This window comes from Saccopteryx bilineata, chromosome 6, assembly GCF_036850765.1.
Source record: "Saccopteryx bilineata isolate mSacBil1 chromosome 6, mSacBil1_pri_phased_curated, whole genome shotgun sequence".
Taxonomy (NCBI): Eukaryota; Metazoa; Chordata; class Mammalia; order Chiroptera; family Emballonuridae; genus Saccopteryx; species Saccopteryx bilineata.
Genome location: NC_089495.1, coordinates 126875927 through 126896653, shown reverse-complemented (window position 1 = coordinate 126896653; position 20727 = coordinate 126875927). Strand labels below are relative to the sequence as shown.

Here is a 20727-nt window from a genome sequence, read left to right as displayed (position 1 = left end):
TGCCTAAGATCAGAACCGAAACAAGGGTGTGCCCTCTCCACACTATTCAACATGCCTGGAGGTTCCACTCTCAGCAATCAGGCAGGAACCAGCTACGAAAGGCACAGATAGGAAGGGAAGAAGCAAAACGTCTGTACCCACAGATGACACAATCTTTTTATAGAAAACTCTACAGAACACAGACACAGACACGCATACAAAGCAGCAGGCTGCCCCTAAGAGGCACTGTGAGGCAGATGATCTTCCTACTTTGTAGAAAAGGAAAGCCCTAAGAGAATAGATAGGATCAGATGTTTTTTCCTTCCACCAGTTTTGTCAACCTTTGGGGTCTTTTACTGCAAATGTACCAAATAGTGCCAGCAGACAATGACACACGCCAGGAGTCATGGGGAACTTCAGGAGTGGAAGCAAACTGTGATTCCTCCAAATGTGAGGTCACACATGACTGGCTGTGATTCACAGCACGTCACAGCCATAGGCCACAGCAGGAAGCTGACTGGCAATTCAAGGCATTGGCCAAGGGTCCTGGATTCCAGAACCACCGATGCAAGCTAGAAGGGGGACGCCCAGGCCCATTCTTGGGGTCAGAGCATGGTCTCAGAACCAGCGGGCGTTTAACAGCCCTTCCTGACAGTTGGTAGGCAGCTGCTGCAACCCCAGAAGTGGCCTCCCGGGTGGGCAAGCTTGTTCACCTGGCAGACTGAGCTGACAGCTTCAATGACACAGTTCTCAAAGCACTTGGACACACTGTCTCCTGAGCCCACAGCTTCCCAGCTGGTGTTACAGAAGGCGGAGATCTGGCAGAGGGGCTTCTCCTGCGAGGATGCAAGGGTGAGGGTTAGAGCTGTGAGTGTGGCTCCCAACTCTCTAGGACAAAGCTGTCAGTTGTTTTTATTTCCCCTCTATTTTATCAGTGCCCCATTGTTCAAACCTTTGCCCCCCCCCACAAAGCATGTCCTCACTGCCCCCCAAACATCAGACCAGTGACAATTCAGCCTCTTCTCTTACAGAGAAAGTACCCACACCGCAGTCTGTGAAAACTTAAGTTTTGAAAACTAATTTGATTTTCCCTGGCCTATGTTTTCCTACAAGGAGCCACTGAACAGTCATACATGAAATTCCCATGCATATTAAGAAAAAAAAAAGAATAGAAATCAACCTCAATTTTCCTAGGGGCACAGGCCTGAACTAGAATAGAGAGCACTTCTGTGTTTTCCCTACTCTGGTCACCACCAGGCCACTGACAGGCTCTGGTATATGCCTGGGGTTCCCCTGGTGGCAACACCCTATTTCCTTTATCTGTTCTGGAAAGCTACCTGGGGTCAGACAGCTCAGCTGCACCAGAAGTGGCTACGCAGTCACACATGTCCCATCCCTGTGCACAGGAGGTATGTCCATCCACTCAAACGCACCCTCCGTCTCCACTGGTTGTCACCAATAGTCTGGTGCCTTCACCCCTGAGAAAGTATTCCCGATCCGGGTACCTGTTTGAGCCTCCCTTCCATGTCCCCCAGCAAGGACTCCTTCCAGCCGTGCTCCTCGGGAAAGTTTATTTCAACCAGCCGCCTCCAGACCTGCAAAAGCCACATATGAGCAACAGCCCCCATTGCCACAAAATGCCACGGTGTCATTCTGTGAAAAAGACAGACCGTCATGGTAGTGCAGAGAGCACTGGGCCACAAGGACACCCTGCCCCAGACCTGGCCATGTTCAGGACACACACCTTAGCCCCAGGAAACAAAGAGCCCTGACTAGACAGGTAACTCCTCCGGTTCTTTGCTGTGTAACCGGTGTTTATTCGGAAGGAATTTCCCTCTGATGTTTTGTTTTGAAATGCGGCAAACTCGCAAACACAACATGACGCCCCTGTCCCTCCAGCAGAATCCCAGCTGTTAACCTTGAACACGACTGTCTCTGTCCCTCGTTAGACCCTCTCACACTGTCCAGCAGGCTCTGTGCCATCCCTGGCTCACCTGAATCTCCTCTCTGTACGTGAATGTGACTGGGGCAAAACGTGAGCTCGGGAACATGCTGTTCTGGAAGATCCCCCGAAGCCACTCTCTGGTAGTGGTGAGGGTCCGCTGGACGGCAGTCCTCACCAGGTTCTTCTTCCCAGTTTCACTTCCCTGCCCATCCACTAAATCCTGTTACCAAAGCGGAGAGAGAGTGAATCATCCCAGCCCTGTGCTCTCAAAGGCACGGGCGAGACCTTCCCCTGCTTTCCCCAAGTTCATGACAGAGCCTCGGGAAGCAGCTCCGTCTAAGTTGCACAGATGTGCTCGCACACTGGCCCTGCCAGCAGCTGTGTCCTCAGAACACTTTACTTTCCCGGCACTTTGTGGTTCACTCCCAGCGGGTGACACAGGGACAGGGGTAAGAGCAGGGATGTCATTAGAGCTGATGCTCACAGACCCCCATGCAATGACAGCTCAGGGAGGCTTGGCCATCCCAACAACACACCCATGGGCTCTGACTCAGGAAAAGCCATCACGCTGTCTCTAGACTGGAGGGGGGTGGGGTGCACCCTCAATGGCACAAAGCTGCCAGGAGCTTAGAGAATCCCAACTGCTGCTTCCAGGTATACTAGGACAGTGGTTGGCAAACTCATTAGTCAGCAGAGCCAAGTTTTTTAAACTTACAGTATATAGGTAGGTACATTCTTTATCAAGGTAGAGCCCACACGTGGTATTTTGTGGAAGAGCCACACTCAAGGGCCAAAGAGCCGTATGTGGCTCGGGAGCCGCAGTTTGCCGACCAGGGCACTAGGAGACTGTACTCAGCCTGGGGCCAGTGGGGGAGGGCCTCTGCCCTGACAGGAGAAAGCAAGGGGCAGGGGAGGAGGGTGGCTTCAGGTGCAGGTGTGGCTGCAGCACAGCACACAGGGTGACAGTTCTCAGCTGGGCACCAAACACGCTGGCTCTTGCTTAAAGTCCCCGAATAGCACAGCACTTTCTAGAACAATCCAAGAGCTTCAGTTATGCATGCACACCCTGTGTTCTGGGCCTGGCCTAGACCTGGGCTTCCCCTCCACCCACACGTGGCTTCCCACAGGCTCTCCAGAGGGTGAGGGGCCCCCTCATCCCTCATCCTGCAGGGGCATCCTGTTGTCTCTGTGGGACCACAGCCCTGGTCCAAGGCCCTGCCGTTTGCTCCCTTTGCTCCCAGAGCACCGTGGAGAAAGCCAACTTCCCCTCAGCCCATGGTGCCACCCCTGTGCGCTCACTGACGGCCCCTCAACAAGTCCTTGCTGCCAGAGCCTGGCTCTGTTTTCCTCCTGGGGTCCCCGTACCCAGCACAGGACCGGGCACAGCTGAGTGAGGGAGGAACAGCTTCGAGCCTGAAACCCTACACTGCAACCTTCACCTTCTCTCCTGTTTTCCTCCATCTGGCCCTTCAGTTCCACTGACCCCTTGTATCAGCATCCAACTGACAGCTTTTGTAAAACTCACCATGGACTTCTGGTGGGTTTCAGTTTGCAAAGCTCTTTGCTTTCACAGCACAGGTGGCATATTCTGACCACACTGTGGATTCTGCTGCTCCAACCAACATCTAAGACAATTATTTCTGCAGGAAACACTGCACTCCATGACTGACAGCTTCCTTATACACAGTTAATTTGGAAGTTGGCCCCGGCCTAGGATAGTTTAAATGAGATCTCACTTCAAGAGAAAGCAATCACCTTACCAACAACATCATTTAGAAATGTGCCCCTGGGATTTTGAAGAAAAAGAAATCCAGAAGGCATAAAAATAAAACTTATAATTTTACAGCACTAATGTCTCAGTTTTGACATGCAATGTGGTTAAAAAGTACATGCTATAAAGGTAAAATACTTCCATCACCTCCACAGTGCAGCTCATAAACTTAAGGGGGTAAAGACTACACAACAAGGGAGAGGAATAAACCAACATGCGTAGCACCAGGACGAATTTCAGAGACGGGGTGTGCATAAAGAAAAGTCAGACGCAAAAAAGTAGAAAGTTAAAGGCAAGCAAGCTAATCCGTGATGTCAGAAACCACACGCATGGTCACGGTTGGGAGGAGGAGGAGGGAGGGTGGAGAGCACTGGGATCTCCCTCCAGCTCAACGTGTGAGTAAGTCAGGGCAGGCAGCCGCGTGCAAAGGCAGTGAGGGTGCACGTGGTATGTGCAGCCTCTGCTCCTGTCTTCAAGTTCAAGTGCATGGGAAAAGGCTCACATGCTGTCCTGGCAATCTGCTCTGCTCTGTAATCTCCCAGTCACCTGATATCTTGCACTTGAACTCATCCTTCTCTCCCATGTAGGACATGTGCACACTGTGTGAAGGGAACAAGGTGCACAGGGGCTCATTGAAACATCCTCAATGCACAGAACAGAAACGGCATCAATCAGGCAACCCACCTTAGATGACAGAACCACTCTGTGTCAAACCGCAATCTTAGAATCAGCCGACCTCCTTTTTGAGGTGAGGTTGCTTGACCTGCCACACCTGTCCCGGGCATGACGTTATGTATATGTGTTCCACTCACCACAGGAGGCTTCAGTCTAATAATCCTGCACATGATCTCAGCAGACGAAGCAGGCATCTCATAAAATTCATACTCTCTTGTGAGTCTGCAGATGTTTCCATGGAGTTTCAGGCACACAGTTAAGTAGGGTTGTATCGAGGGCTCCTTGAGCACCCTACCCCGCAGAGGTTAAGAGAAACCAATGAAGAGATCCAGGAGGAAGAAGACACACAGCACCCATTGTTCAGGACGAGGTCCTTCCCTCTAAAATCCCAACAGGCCCTGGCCGGTTGGCTCAGTGGTAGAGCGTCGGCCTGGCGTGCAGAAGTCCCGGGTTCGATTCCCGGCCAGGGCACACAGGAGAAGCGCCCATCTGCTTCTCCACCCCTCCCCCTCTCCTTCCTCTCTGTCTCTCTCTTCCCCTCCCGCAGCCAAGGCTCCATTGGAGCAAAAGATGGCCTGGGCACTGGGGATGGCTCCTTGGCCTCTGCCCCAGGCGCCAGAGTGGCTCTGGTCGCCGCAGAGTGACACCCCGGAGGGGCAGAGCATCGCCCCCTGGTGGGCAGAGCGTCGCCCCCTGGTGGGCGTGCCGGGTGGATCCCAGTCGGGCGCATGCGGGAGTCTGTCTGACTGTCTCTCCCCATTTCTAGCTTCAGAAAAATACAATAAAATAAAATAAAATAAAATAAAATCCCAACAGGTACTTGTGGCCACCTTCCCAGCCCTGCTCTGATCAGCTCAGTCACTGTCACTTCTGGCCAAATGTCAGTCAGTAAACAGGAAGCCTGGTCCTCCCTGGGATAGAAGAGGCTGAGCATAGTGCACGCCCTTCTGGTGTGTCTTCCTTTCTCCTCCCCTCCCTGCGTCTTTGCTTTGATCCCCACAGAGGATAACATCAGGAAAATTTCAATCCATGTTGAACTTGTGATCAAGATAAAAAGCAAGGCCCTGGTCTCTCTGATATTATCATCAGCATTGAAGAGGTTTCCCGATACCATCCTCTTTTCTCACCATGGCAACAAAGGACCTTGTACTCACTACAGCAGAGTGTCCTGCCTTAGTCCGACCCAGCCCAGTGTGTCAGTCTCCGTAAACAACAAAAGGTGTGGCCACCCAGCCGTCTGTCCCTGCCCCCATGACAGCAGTAAGGAGGCTGAGGCCTCTCGGACCGGAACCGAGCCAGAGTGCAGCGGACAGGTACAGATCTGCAGACCGGGAGCAGGGCTCACAGAAGAGAAGTCATATTTAATAAACCTGATTAACTTCTTTGAGTGTCAGCAATGCAAGCAGACGGGGTGAAAGTAGGAACAGTAATTCATTCCGACTCCACAGCACAGGAGTGCAGCTAAAACCAACAGCAGTTTTATCGACACTGCTGGGGTCTGGATGGTCTGATGGGGGCAGCCAGAGGAAACTCAGTGTTTGTTTGTGGTGACTAGTGAAGAGGAAACCAGAGCAGAGACAGACCGCAGCTTGCCCAAGCCATCTAACCAAGACACAATCCTGACCAGGACAGTGGCCTGCTAATTCCCTTCCAACAGCTTCCTACCGCCTAAATATGATAACAACATGGACCATAATAAAATAATAGCTTCATTTATTTGATACTTATTGTGTATAGGGTACTTTACGGAGAGGAAACTGAGGTGGAGAGCTTAAGTAACCTGTCCAGTCACACAGTTATTAATGTACACCTGGGACTCCAACCCTGTCTGCTCTCAGACCGTGTGCTGACCCCAGCGGTGGTTCCAGTCCGTTTGTAACTGTTTAACGGCATCTCTTCCAGCAGGAAGCCAGGAAGCCCCTCTGTAGCAGGAACCATAACTGATTCCATCTCTGCTCCTTTGCCCTCAGCAGATGTTGGAGATGTTGAAGCTCCTACCTCCTCTGAGCTTCACCATCTGAACACTTTCCCTGGGTAAGCTCGTCCATATTTTTGTCTTCTATTTCTACCTCCTGGAGGAAGATTTCTAGAGAAGGCATTAAGATTGACTCCCTAACCTCTATTCCACCCGAAAGGATTAGTCTGAGCCCACTGTGTTAATTCCATCCTTCTTGTCCGTGGCTGGTTTAAGAGCGGGGACATGCTCTGGTCCTGCCCAGTGAACCAGGGGGACACTTGTTGCAGGCGTTCTGGGAAAGATTTCCTCACTTCTGTGAAGGAGTCACTGGAGGGGGCAGTGTGTCTTCTTCCTGGGAAGGCTGTCAGGGCGGGAGATGCTGGAACTGCTGCGGCTGCTGTGCTGACAGCTGGGAGTGGGGTCCACAGCAAGGCCGGCAGAGCGGAGAGCTGGGCGGAGTCTTTATCTCTGATGACACTCAGTCTGCCAACCCTGGAAGCCTCTCTCATGCTGAACTTCCTCATGTGAGGGGAACAAAGCACTGTCACTGCTGAAGCCACTGAGAACAGCCCTGTTGATACTTGTAGCAGAAAGTATTCTTACTGATACAACCGGGGGCAGCATTATGACTTTCATGGATGGAACCCCTTCCTACAGAGAGTTTCTTCTTAAATTATATTTTATGACTACATTGGTAAAAGATGATTATATTAGTATTATATATTAAAACATCTTCTTTGACTTAAAAAAAAAAAGCAGCAGCAAGGCCCTGGCCAGTTGGCTCAGCAGTGGTGCGTCAGCCAAGCACGTGGAAATCCCAGGTTTGATTCTCAATCAGGGCACACGAGAGAAGCAACCATCTGCTTCTCCCCTTTCTCTCTTCTCCCCCCCACTCCCCCAGCCATGGCATAAATAGTTTGAACAAGTTGGCCCCAGGAGCTGAGGATGGCTCCATGGCCTCCACCTCAGGTGGTAAGAAGAGCTCAGTTGCCAAGCAACAGAGCAGTGGACCCAGATGGGGAGAGCATCGCTGGGTAGGGGGCTTGCTGGGTGGATCCTGGTCGGGTGCATGAAGGAATCTGTCTCTGCTTCCCTGCCTCTCACTTAATTAAAAAAAAAAAAAAAATCAAAACAGAAACTTTTGTGCTGCCTCCCGGTCTGAACTATTTTAACAAAACCAAGTTAAACTTTTCCAAGGGTAATCCTTTACTTGAAGAAAATCTAGGGATGGACAGCAAACTATTAAGTAAACTTGAACACAGTTCCGAAAGACGCAGGGAGAGGAGGAGAAAGGAAGACACACTAGAAGGGCGTACACTATGCTTAGCCTCTTCTAGCCCAGGGAGGACCAGGCTTCCTGAGTACTGACATTTGGCCAGAGGTGACAGCGACTGAGCTGATCAGAGCAGGGCTGGGAAGGTGGCCACAACAGGGAAGGCTGGGTGATGAGGTCCTGAAATCCCAGGTGCCTGACACCCTTGCCTCTGACCTTAACACCCTAAGAATTCAGTGAGGTAGATGGGAGGTGCTGCAGGAATCCCAGAAAACTGCTCCCACCCCGTGAATATTTCTATTGCCCTGCACTCTATATGTCCTGTCTCTCTGCGGGGAGGTGGGGTCAGAGGTCACACAGTGGCAGGAGCAGGTGATTTGGGACAATTATGAGAAACTACTTGGACTTTTATTTTCTTTTTTCTTTTTTTTTTTTTCCTGTATTTTTCTGAAGCTGGAAATGGGGAGAGACAGTCAGACAGACTCCCGCATGTGCCCGACCGGGATCCACCCGGCACGTCCACCAGGGGGCGATGCTCTGCCCACCAGGGGGCGATGCTCTGCCCCTCCGGGGCGTCACCCTGTTGCGACCAGAGCCACTCTAGCGCCTGGGGCAGAGGCCGAGGAGCCATCCCCAGCGCCCGGGCCATCCTTGCTCCAGTGGAGCCTCGGCTGCGGGAGGGGAAGAGAGAGACAGAGAGGAAGGAGAGGGGGAGGGGTGGAGAAGCAGATGGGCGCTTCTCCTGTGTGCCCTGGCCGGGAATCGAATCCGGGACTTCTGCACGCCAGGCCGACACTCTACCACTGAGCCAACCGGCCAGGGCCTGGACTTTTATTTTCAACGGGTCTGACTTACAGAAAAACACATGATAAACAAATGCTGGAGGCACGTGGCACACACACAGCAATGTGCAGCAGGCTGATGGCCGCTTAGAAGTAAGTGGGAAGCCCTGGCCAGTTTGCTCAGTGGTAGAGCATCAGCCTGGTGTGTGGATGTTCCAGGTTCAATTCCCAGTCAGGGCACACAGGAGAAGCAACCATTTGTTTCTCCACTCCTCCCCCTCCTCTCTCTGTCTCTCTCTTCCTCTCTCACAGCTATGGCTCTGTTGGAGCAAGTTGGCCCCAGATGCTGAGAATGGCTCCATGGCTTCACTGCAGGTGCTAAAATAGCTCAGTTGCTGAGCAGTGGAGTAATGGCCCTAGATGGGCAACGCATCGCCCCCTAGTGGGCTTGCTGGGTGGATCCCACAGGGGGGCACATATGGAAGTCTATCTCTCTGCCTCCCCACTTCTCACTTAAGAAAAATAAAACTTAAAAAAAAAAAAGAAAAAATGCATGGATAAAACAAGACCAGAGGGAAAGAACACAAAAGCTTAGCAGTTTCTATTATTTTTCCTTACAAACAGGATGATTACCATAGCAACTTGAAGAAAGAAGTGGGATATAGACTGACTCATGACCTTCTGATTAGGGCAGCAAATATGAGATGCTGCCACCCAGTAAGGGACAACTGTGTGCTGAGGACACTCCATTTTGCTTTTCTACTTACTTGTCCTGAAACATATCCAGGAGGTGAAACAGCATTTTCAAAATATTATCAATATCCTAGGGTGGTGAAGAAAAAAAGGAAAGATTTAATCATGGCACTGGTCTTTGCTAAAACAGGCTTAAAAAAAGAAAAAAAATCCAGTCCCAAGAAAGGTGAGCAATTCTTTTCTTTCTACAAACATGTTTTAAGGTGCTCCAGTACTAAACTCCTAGCTTCCAGAGAAAAAATTCAGGGCCCTGGCTGGTTGGCTCAGTGGATAGAGCTTCAGCCTGGCATATGGATGTCCTGGGTTTGATTCTCGGTCATGGCACACAAGAGAAGTGACCATCTATTTCTTTTCCTTTCCCTCTCCCCCTCTTACAGCCAGTGGCTCAATTGGTTTAAGCATGGACTCCTGAGGATAGTTTGGTTGGTCTGAGCTTGTCAGCCTCAGGTGCTAAAAATAGCTCAGTTGATTCAAGCATCGGCCCCATATGGAGGTTCCTGGGTGGATCCCAGTCGGGGTACATGTGGCAGTCTGTTTATCTCTTCTACTCTTACTTAGAAAAAAAAAAGAAATAAAATTCAGGATTTAAAACTAGACTGGTTTCCACCCCCAGAATGGGAAAGGAACTGTGACATGTGCCAGCACTGTCATAAGTAAAAAAGGGGTAGAGCTTCACTGATGCAGAAGAACCAGGGACCCCTTCCAGTTCTCTAAGTGCTTCATCTTGTCAGACTTTCAGAAAAGAGGGACCACAGGCTCTGTATGCTAGCATTTTGGTGTGCTTTTGCTAAGCAAAATCTCAAGAGCCTCCTCTAGACAGACAAACCTCCAGGTTTCTGTTGGAGATTTCCTTCAGTCCTTGAAGCCGGTAGCAAGTCCCCCAGAGACAGTCCAGGACACATGCGGGAAAGTCGCTAAGGAACTTGGAGAATTCTCTCAGGTAGGGAGCCAGCTTGCTCAGGGGCAGCACACTGAACCAGGACCAGAACAGGTGTTCGTCCAAGTGCAACAGATGTCTCTTACTCTTCATGAAATCGAGTAATTTTCTACTGTATGAGGGGAAGGAGGAACAGAAGAAGGGCAGTGAGGTCTGTGAAACATTCTGAGTTACGTAAAATCATAGTAGGAGGAATCTAGCAAGTTCAGATTTTTAAGAAAATTTAAATGATAAGTCATGAATCAAACAAAAAGGAAACAATGACATATTAAGAATCAACCAGCATAGACAAACCTTGAAGACATGATGGTGAGTGAAATAAGCCAGTCACAAATACTATATGATTCCATTTACACGGAGTACCAGGAGTGGTCAAATACACAGGGACAGAAAACAGAAGGAAGGCCCTGGCCAGGTAGCTCAGTTGGTTAGAGTGTCGCCCTGATATGCCAAGGTTGCAGGTTGTATCCCCAGTCAGGGCACGACTGAACAACAAATCAATGTTTCTCTCTCTTTCTCTAAAATCAATAAATAAATTTAAAAAGTAATTTATAAAAATAAAAGAAAGTAGAAGGGAGGTTACCAGGGGCTGGGTGAAGGAGATGGAGAGGGAGCGTTTCACGGGGATGGAGGTCTGTTTGGTAAAAGAGTTCGAGATGGCCTGACCAGGCAGTGTGCAGTGGATAGAGTGTCAGACTGGGACACGGAGGACTCAGGTTTGAAACCTTAAGGTCGCCAGCTTGGGTGCAGGCTCATCTGGTTTGAGCAAGGCTCACCAGCTTAAACCCAAGGTCGCTGGCTTGAGCAGGGGGTCACCCAGTCTGCTGTAGCCCCCTGGTCAAGGCACATATGAGAAAGCAATTGGTGAACAACTAAGGTGCCGCTACAAAGAATTGATGCTTCTCATCTCTCTCCCTTCCTGTCTGTCTGTCCCTCTCTCTGTCTCTGTCTCTCTCTCTCTCACACACACACACAGTTTCAGAGATGGATGAGTGAAGTCTGCACAACAGTGTGGATGTGCTTACCACTGAACTGTGCACTTAAAATGAGTAAACTGGCAAATTGTGTTATTTTTCTTTTACCACCATAAAAAAAATCACTGCAAATTAAGCATTTTTCTCTAGCTCTACTGAGCTATAATTGACTTATAACATTGTGTCAGTGCAAGGTGTCCAATGTGTTGATTGAATACACTTGTATACTGCATCATCATTACCACTGTAGCATTAGCTAACACCTTCGGTCATGTCCCATAGTTGCCATTTCTTTGTTGCACTGAGAACACTGGAGCTCTACTCTCCCAGCAACTTTCAGGTACCGATTACAGCACCGTTAACCACAGTCTCCAACCTGTACTTTAGCTCCCCAGAACTTACCTTAGGGCTGGAAGTTTGTATCCTTCTGACCAACGTCAACCCCTTTCCCCACCCCTGAAGCCCTGATAACCAAATTCCAGTCTGTTTCACGAGTTTGGTGTTTTTATTTATTTATTTATTTTTATTTTTTATTTTTTTGCATTTTTCTGAAGCTGGAAACAGGGAGAGACAGTCAGACAGACTCCCGCATGCGCCCGACCGGGATCCACCCGGCACGCCCACCAGGGGGCGACGCTCTGCCCACCAGGGGGCGATGCTCTGCCCATCCTGGGCGTCGCCATGTTGCGACCCTCCTGGGTGTCGCCATGTTGCGACCAGAGCCACTCTAGCGCCTGGGGCAGAGGCCACAGAGCCATCCCCAGCGCCCGGGCCATCTTTGCTCCAATGGAGCCTTGGCTGCGGGAGGGGAAGAGAGAGACAGAGAGGAAGGCGCGGCGGAGGGGTGGAGAAGCAAATGGGCGCTTCTCCTATGTGCCCTGGCCAGGAATCGAACCCGGGTCCTCCGCACGCTAGGCCGACGCTCTACCGCTGAGCCAACCGGCCAGGGCCGAGTTTGGTGTTTTTAGATTCCATCTATAAGTGAGATCACACAGTATTTGTTCTCTCTCTGACTCATCTCACTTGGCAAAATGCCCTCAAGTTTCATTCACGTAAAAATGGCAGGCTGCTTTCTTTTTCATGGCTGAAAAGAAATTTTATAGATATACCACATCTTTTGGATCCATCCATCCTTCTATTAACACTCACTTAGGTGGTTGCCATACCTTGGCTACCATGAATAATGCTGCAACAAACATGGGGGTGCAGATAGCTCTTCAGGAGAGTGGTTTTGTTTCCCTTGCAATTGTTAGACCATATATATGGTAGTTTCATTTTTTACTTTCTGGGGAACCTCCACACTGGTTTCCAAAGTGGGTGCAATAATTTACAAACTACTCATTTTGATGAAGTAAGTGCCCTGGAACGAGTGTGAGTGAGCCCAGGAAAGATCTTCCTTTAACCTATGCTCATTCTGTAACATTATCCTGAAGACCCCCAGAAGATGATCAGTGGAAACTCAATAAAGCAGGATGACAGAGGCTACATAGAAAAACATATGGCTAAGTGTTCAGGACACACAAAGACCAGTTCTGTCTGAAGGACAGACTCTTAGGACCAAGGCTGCTGTCTGTCCACTGCTAGCAACTAAATTTCTTCCAGACAGTCTGCACAACACTGAAGGGCATTTACAACACATGTAATTCTATAAAGTAATCTTTTTCTCTTCTTTTCCAAGTGAGAGGAGGGGAGATAAAGAGACAGACTCCAACATATGCTCTGACCAGGATCCACCTGACAACCCCTGTCAGGGGCCGATGCTCTGTCCATCTGGGGCCATGCTGACAGGCAAACACAAGGCCATTTAGCACCTGAGGCAGAGGCTCCACGAAGCCATCCTCAGCGCCCGGGGCCAGTGTGCTTGAACCAACTGAGCCATGGCTGTGGGAGAGGGAGAGAAAGAGAGTGAGAAAAGGGGAGGGGTGGTGAAGCATGCGGTCACTTTTCCTCTGTGCCCTGACCGGGTATCAAACCTGGGACGTCCACACACCAGGCCGATGCTCTACCAATGCTCCAACCAGCCAGGGCTCTATAAGATAATCTTAATTGGGCTTTAATTTCAAAAGGTTCCCAGAGCAGTGAAGAAGCTGTAATGTATGTTAGCTCACAACTTGACTCCCTAAACACCTGCAGACTCGATCCCATTGGGTTAGGGGAGGGGTGTGCGCTTGGAACAAGTACTCTGACAAAATGCAGCACAAGTATGACGTGTGCTTGGATAGAAACGCTGGTATTAATCTTCTTGCACTTTGTGTTTTCTGAGGTTTTTTTGGGGGTTTTTTTTGTTTTTTTTTTTTTCCATTTTTTTTTTCTGAAGCTGGAAACGGGGAGAGACAGTCAGACAGACTCCCGCATGCGCCCGACCGGGATCCACCCGGCACGCCCACCAGGGGCGACGCTCTGCCCACCAGGGGGCGATGCTCTGCCCATCCTGGGCGTCGCCATATTGCGACCAGAGCCACTCTAGCGCCTGAGGCAGAGGCCACAGAGCCATCCCCAGCGCCCGGGCCATCTCTGCTCCAATGGAGCCTTAGCTGCGGGAGGGGAAGAGAGAGACAGAGAGGAAAGCGCAGCGGAGGGGTGGAGAAGCAAATGGGCGCTTCTTCTGTGTGCCCTGGCCGGGAATCGAACCTGGGTCCTCCGCACGCTAGGCCGAAGCTCTACTGCTGAGCCAACTGGCCAGGGCCGTTTTCTGAGGTTTTGATTTCAGTTTTGCACTTAAATCAGAATTACCATTTTTCTCTTATGAATTATGCTTTCTGCATCTTCTCCAAGAAAAGGCTGGTACTTCCCTACCTGAGGATTCACACGTCTGACACGCGAAGCCTTTGACCTACCTGGTTGCACCACATGGGGGACGTGTGGTGAGGAAACAGCAGGACAAGGAAACGAAAGGTGCCTGTCGGAGCTGCTCACAAAGTGACAGTGCCCAGACAAGCCAAAGCCCAGTCCCCGGCTGGACAAAAACACAGGATCATGACCGAGCCATCACGAGGACAGCCATGTAGGTATGCACTCGCTGACAGAATACTGGGAGGTGAAAAAAAAACCCAGGTTGGAAAACAGAATCTGTATCCTATCGTTTGCTGTTTTCCAAGCACATAAAAGCACCCATGTGGCCTATTTGGATAAGATCTTGGACAAGGGCGTGTCGGTGTCAACTACACTATCATCTCGGGCATTGCAACAGGCTGTTTTTGTTATTTCTTTATATTTCATGCAGGTTCACAGTTTTTTTTAAGAAGTCACTCTACGAGAGGTGACACATGACTTGCGTCACGGAAGTCCATGGAGACTTCTGTATGGAAGTGGAGTGCCACACTTACTCCTGTGCTCTTTTTTCCCGAAACTCTGAGAAAGAGATTCCTTCGAGCGCTGCCCAGGTGTCCTCACGCTGAATCCCGGAGTTCCTTCCTCGAGGAGACTGCCCCGTACAGTGGTGGAGCACAGGCAGGATGCCCACCCAGTGGTGGATCCCTCTGTCCATGCTCATTTGGCAGAGGTTCACCAAGTACACTCGCCAACTAGAAAGGGAACAGAGGTCCAGCAGTGAGCCAAGGGTGGCCCGTGTCAGACTAGCCTGTAGTATGACACCCCACCAGGGAAGGGCCAGCTCCTTGCACGGGGAGGACAGGAGCACTCCGGTGCCTGAGCACTGCGTGACTGGACCAGGGAGAAATGGGAGCGTGTGGTAGATAGGGTACCCTCGGAATTGCACCCAAAGCATCGGGCGTGAATAAGCCCTCACTAAAGCCCCACAGCAAACTCCTGATAGTGTCATTTACATCTTCATAACGACAGGCTAAGTAATCTATACAAGGGCACATGCCAGAGCAGGCTATCTGGCAACAGTAAATCTAAGTATTAAGCAACTTTTTCATAAAAGGGGGCATCCTATAAACGTGTATGGCATAGTTCTTACGATTACAAAACATTAATGCTTTCATCCTTGGAAAAATGTATACACACTTCATCCATTGACCTTGACCACCATTCCTCCTCTTGATAAAAACAGACAGCATTCAGCTGGGGTTGTAAATTTGTAAAACCAAGAAAGAGGCCCATGTTCCAAGGAGACCTGCTACTCAGGGCAGGCTACTTATTGTCATCCTCAAGTTCAATTCAAACAGCTGCAGGAAAGACTGTGGAACATGGGATGCTGGGATCGTCGGAGGGCACAGAGTAGGCAACCCCCCACACCCAGGGAAGTGTGAACTCCTCCAGGCTGGCCACCGCCTTTGCACCCTAGATGCCCCCAGGCAAGTGTAGTGGCCCATGTCTCCTGAACTGAACACAGAGGTGACAGAGGCCATGAGGAGAGCGCCAGGTTGCTTCTGCAAACATTCTGGGGCTGGGCTCCTACAGCCACTCATCATAGCAAAGCCCCACCAAATACACGCACTTGAGGGCGCGATGTAGCCCAATATACAGCATCTCCAAAGCAGCACTGTCAAAAGATCACACAAAAGAATTAGTATAAATGCTGGGAAAAGGTTAGAGAGATAAATGCTGGAGTGACAGCCACGACTGGTAACCTCAAGGGCAGTCTTGATTTCTTGTATATTTTCATCCATTCTATGACCAGCACTATTTTTATAATCAGATGAAACTCATGAAAAATAGCTATAAAATCTTTCACACACACACACACACACACACACACACACACACACACACCACTACCTCTGAGATGTTTCAAAGATGTGGCTCAGGTCAGCGTGAAGGTCATCCGGTGAGCTGGCATTCGCACACAGGAGGGTGCATAGTGAGATCAGGTTAGGCAGTGATAGGGGAAGCTTCAATTCTTGGACCAAGTGCAGGACAATGAGGCCCATTCTCAGTTTGCTCTTCACTGGGCAATCTGCAGGCTGATGATCCCCACCACTCTCCAGAAACAGTGTCATTTTCTTGCTCAAATAATCACACAGGTGTTCCTTCACCTGATCCCAGAGAAAAGGGGGACACAGAACCATGGGGCTAAATCCATCTGAGCTGCCCATCACTGCCCCAAGGCCACATCATCTGGGCAGAGGCAGCTCTTTGAAGGGGCTGTCCCACTACCCTGCCTCTCCACTGAACCCCAAGCATGCCCTTCTCCAGCTTAGCTGTCCTGGGCCTTCGGGAGCTGCCATCAGTAATGCCATCCAGAGACCCTGACATGGTGGAGGGGCTTTCAAGTGGGGGCCCTGGATGCTTACAAGGGTTCAACAGTCATCTCAGATGTGGCCCAAGAAGTGTCTCAAAACTGCCCAGGCCACACACAGTGCAGGTGAAGAGCTAGTGAAGGAGGGTCCTACTCTACCCCTTCTATTCTTCCTGGAGGTCTGGCAAGGAGATGAGACCAGAAGTGGGGGTGGGGCCAGGTGAGAGGTGGGAGAGAAGAGGGGGTGGGGCCAGGTGAGAGGTGGGAGAGAAGAGGGGGTGGGGCCAGGTGAGAAGTGGGAGAGAAGAAGGGGTGGGGCCAGGTGAGAGGTGGGAGAGAAGAGGGGGTGGGGCCAGGTGAGAAGTGGGAGAGAAGAGGGGGTGGGGCCAGGTGAGGGGTGGGAGAGAAGAGGGGGTGGGGCCAGGTGAGGGGTGGGAGCAGAAGAGGGGGTGGGGCCAGGTGAGGGGTGGGAGAGAAGAGGGGATGGGAACAACCAGGGCAGGAGGAAGAAAATGAGAATGACAAAGAATTTCCAAGAAGTGATATCTGGAGAAAAGAGGTAGAGATAACACCTGTCCCCACCTGCACCTGCCCACTGAGTCAACAGGTCAACTGGCCCCTAGGAGGTGGGGTGACTTTGGCTGCCCAGAAGGTAGGGAAAGGAATGGCTGTAACTCCTGAAACCTGATACCTCCTTCTCCCCGTACTGCAGGTCACTCCAGGGCTGTTCCTGTCCTTCATAGATCATGGGCATGTGGACGACAGAATAAAACTGACGAAACTGGCTGAAAAAGTTTTTCAAGTCAATGGCCTTCCAGGAATGGAGGATGCTGAAGATGCCGTCCAGCATGATGCTGGCAGCAAGGCGTTTTCCTCTCACCACGTCTTTCCTTGTCTGGTCCATGAAATGATTCATGACTGCCCGTATCTTCCCAGTGGGCCTCATGCAAATAATGTCATCATACTGATGCCACTCTAGAAGGGAGAGAAAAGACATCAAAACTCCCCTGACCTGGACACTCTGTCCTGAAGGCTGCTCTTGACTGTCAGGAACAGAATGAATGAGCCCCAGGAAGGGAAAAAGAAGGACGATCAGAAAATTGTGGTCAGCGGAAGACAGCACCTGCCTGTCACAGGCAAGCAACATGGGGCCTCGCCTCGTGGGGGAGCATGGCTGTGCTTAGGCCAGGTATGTAGACAGCACAGAGAGTACGATGACACTGAGGTCACACAATTCAGCTGGCCTGAAAGTACTTGGAACTTTCTTGGTTCTTTGGCAAATGTGACAGCTCAGCAAATGTTCATGAGCTCCTTAGAAAATAATTGTGGCCCTGGTGGGTTGGTTCAGTGGATAGAGTGTTCACCTTGGCATATGGATGTCCCAGGCTCAATTCCTGGTCAGGGCACATAAGAGAAGCAACCATCTGCTTCTTCCCCCCACCCTTTTCCCTCTTGTCTCCCACTTGCCCTCCCGCAGCCAGTGGCTCGATTGGTTTGAGCATCAGCCTGGGCGCTGAGGATAGCTCCGGCACATCAGCCTCAGGCACTAAAAATAGCTTGGTTGAGTCAAGCATTGGCCTAAGATGGCGGTTGCCAGGTAGATCCTGATTGAGGCACATGCAGGAGTCTGTCTATCTCCCCTTCTCTCACTTAAAAAAAATAAAAAGAAAAAAAAGAAAATGACTGCTCAGAGGGTAAACATTTTATACTGAAACTATCACTCACAGTAGCAGGTGAGCATCACTTCCTACGTTACCTGGTGCACGTGCCACTGCCCTTCCTATTAGGAGCATTGATGCTCACCCATAAAGGACAGTGTAGGTGACATGGTAGAAGAGAAAGGGGAAGTGTGGCTGCAATCACACGGGGGCAGGGATGGGCTCCTCAGGGCTTCTTTCAATACCTCACTCCCTGCACCATTTGGAAGGGGTCCAGTTCCCCTCCCAAGTTCCCTCCCCCCGCCCAACCTATCCCTACTCTGGCACCCCTCTGCGCTCAGCCCCCTTGCTCTCTAGCCTCATCTTCTCCTTTCTGCCCTCATTCTTTTTTTTTTTTTTTTTTTTTTTTTTTCCATTTTTCTGAAGCTGGAAACAGGGAGAGACAGTCAGACAGACTCCCGCATGCGCCCGACCAGGATCCACCCGGCACGCCCACCAGGGGCGATGCTCTGCCCACCAGGGGGCGATGCTCTGCCCATCCTGGGCGTCGCCATATTGCGACCAGAGCCACTCTAGCGCCTGAGGCAGAGGCCACAGAGCCATCCCCAGCGCCCGGGCCATCTTTGCTCCAATGGAGCCTTGGCTGCGGGAGGGGAAGAGAGAGACAGAGAGGAAAGCGCTGCGGAGGGGTGGAGAAGCAAATGGGCGCTTCTCCTGTGTGCCTTGGCCGGGAATCGAACCCGGGTCCTCCGCACACTAGGCCAACGCTCTACCGCTGAGCCAACCGGCCAGGGCCTCTGCCCTCATTCTAAATCCCTTTCCTTATTTCCTCTCATAGGTGAGCACTCAGGCTAACCTGGTGAGAACTTCCTTCCAAGCTCAGGTTTATTACACGTGGAGCCAGAGATAGGGGCCAGTGCTGAGCAGAGAGGACCCACCTAGGCGAAGGGAGCCTCTGCTCTTCGGAGAGAAATATCCAGCACTGGGGACCTGGCCCTGCATGTGTGCACTGGGTCGGCAGCCCCGCAGGGACTCACCTCCGGAGCCCAGCAGTGAGGACTTCATGTGCAGGCAGCGGTTGACGTGCTCCTTTTCCTTCTGTTGACGTTTGTAGATGAATTCATACTGAACAGAGTCGCTGCCTTGTGCGACCACATACTTGTACGGAATGGGTTTGCCCACGTGCTGCTTGGAAATGATGGTGCTGCCTTCAACGAGAAACCCATGAGGGTCTAAGGGTCTGTGAACAAACAGGATACCACCCAATTATTGGGAAATCCTGTTGGAAGTTTTAGTTCTTCTCAAACACAGCCTGGAGTGCAGACCAAGAGCTACATGTCAGTGCTGACCAAGGGGACACTTCTGGAACAAGGTGAGGTTCTCAGACAGCCTATGGAAAGTGAGTCATGGGGACACAGGACAAGAGCTTTATGTGGAAGAGCAGCTTGAAATACTCATTTTCCGAAAGTTCAAGGATGTAATGAACTTAGCTAAAAAGTATTGTTTCTTTTTTATTATTATTATTACTATCAAGTGAGAGGCGGGGAGACAGACAGACAGACTCCCACATGCACCCCGACTAGGATCTACCTGGAAACCCGCGTCTGGGACTGATGCTCTGCCCGTCTGGGGCCGTGCTTGTAACCGAGCTATTTCTAGTACCTGAGGTGGAGGCTCCGTGGAGCCATTCTCAGCACCTGGGGCTGATGAACTCAAACCAATCGAGCCATGGCTGCAGGAAGGGAAAAGAGAAAGAAGGGGGACGGGAGGGGTGGAAAAGCAGATGGTTGCTGCTCCTATGTGCCCTGACTGGGAACTGAACCCTGGACTTCCATACACTTGATGTATAGAAGAGCACACTCAGATGCTCTAACTACTAAGCCAACCGGCCAGGGCCTAAAAAATATTGTTTCAATTGATTTCAAAGATAAGACTCACCAAAGGACTGTTCACAAGCCCTTGGACACACTCACTTGATAGCATACAACTCGCACACATTACAGTTCCATTTTGGCTTCCCGAGTTCTTCTCCCCCGCGAACAAATACTTTGTGGTGGTTGGAGTCAAACTGGAAGTCTCTGGAAATGATGGCGTGGAAGATCACTGTGACTCCTTCTCCGGGGCTCAAGGGGCTGCAGCGAAGCCACCGGAAATCGACGATTAGACCTGGACCTGTCTACCCAACGATGTACATGCACACACATACAAACATGCGCGCACACACACATGCACAGTACATGCACACACTGCACATATTCACAGACATGTACAAACATGCACATGTGTGCACACTCTCATGCACACAGACTTGCACACATGCATGTGGCTACATGTGTACAGACACAAACCAGCACACATACACATGTGCATGCACACACAAGCATGCACACATACATGATCCCTATTTCTTCACTGCACATTAACATGCATCCAGCAAAAGTCAAGTGTATCAACACTTCAGACACACGGCCAGCCCTGTGTGTAAGAGGGTGGGGACGATCTCCACACTCTCTAAGTGCTGGGGAAGTGGTGGGAGGTGCTGGCCAGCACTCTGAAACATGCAGCCTCTCTCCTGAGTTCTGTAAGGCCCTTGTTGCCTCTGGGACCCCAGGGACTACATGACTAAGCACTTAAACCAGGCAACAAATTGGGACTAGGACCCTTCCCTCGCCTATCTCCAGAGCAGTGGACAAGAAGGGCAGCCTGGGAATCCCCTCTATGGGGTGGGGTGGGGTGGGGTGGGGTGGGGTGGGCAGGCACTGTGCCTGTGCCCCCAGGGGCAGGCTTCCCTTATGTCCCCTACGCGCCATGCACACCTTACACCTCACCTCTCTGTAACATCTCACATCAGCTCCCATGCACACCTTACACCTCACCTCT

The 20727-nt window shown here is 50.8% G+C and overlaps 1 protein-coding gene across 1 annotated transcript in view; it reads right to left on the bottom strand.

The window, feature by feature from the left end:
* The window catches only part of RNF213 (ring finger protein 213), a 141026-nt gene that overhangs the window by 69650 nt on the left and 50649 nt on the right, over positions 1-20727 (bottom strand). The window contains exons 8-18 of the mRNA XM_066234648.1: positions 19821-19979; positions 18885-19087; positions 16881-17164; positions 15730-15986; positions 14373-14570; positions 9962-10184; positions 9150-9205; positions 4508-4661; positions 1974-2144; positions 1485-1574; positions 693-815 (exon numbers count right to left, since the gene is read on the bottom strand). Of these exons, the coding sequence (XP_066090745.1) occupies positions 693-815; positions 1485-1574; positions 1974-2144; positions 4508-4661; positions 9150-9205; positions 9962-10184; positions 14373-14570; positions 15730-15986; positions 16881-17164; positions 18885-19087; positions 19821-19979 (1918 nt within the window). The remainder of the gene's footprint in view (positions 1-692; positions 816-1484; positions 1575-1973; positions 2145-4507; positions 4662-9149; positions 9206-9961; positions 10185-14372; positions 14571-15729; positions 15987-16880; positions 17165-18884; positions 19088-19820; positions 19980-20727) is intronic.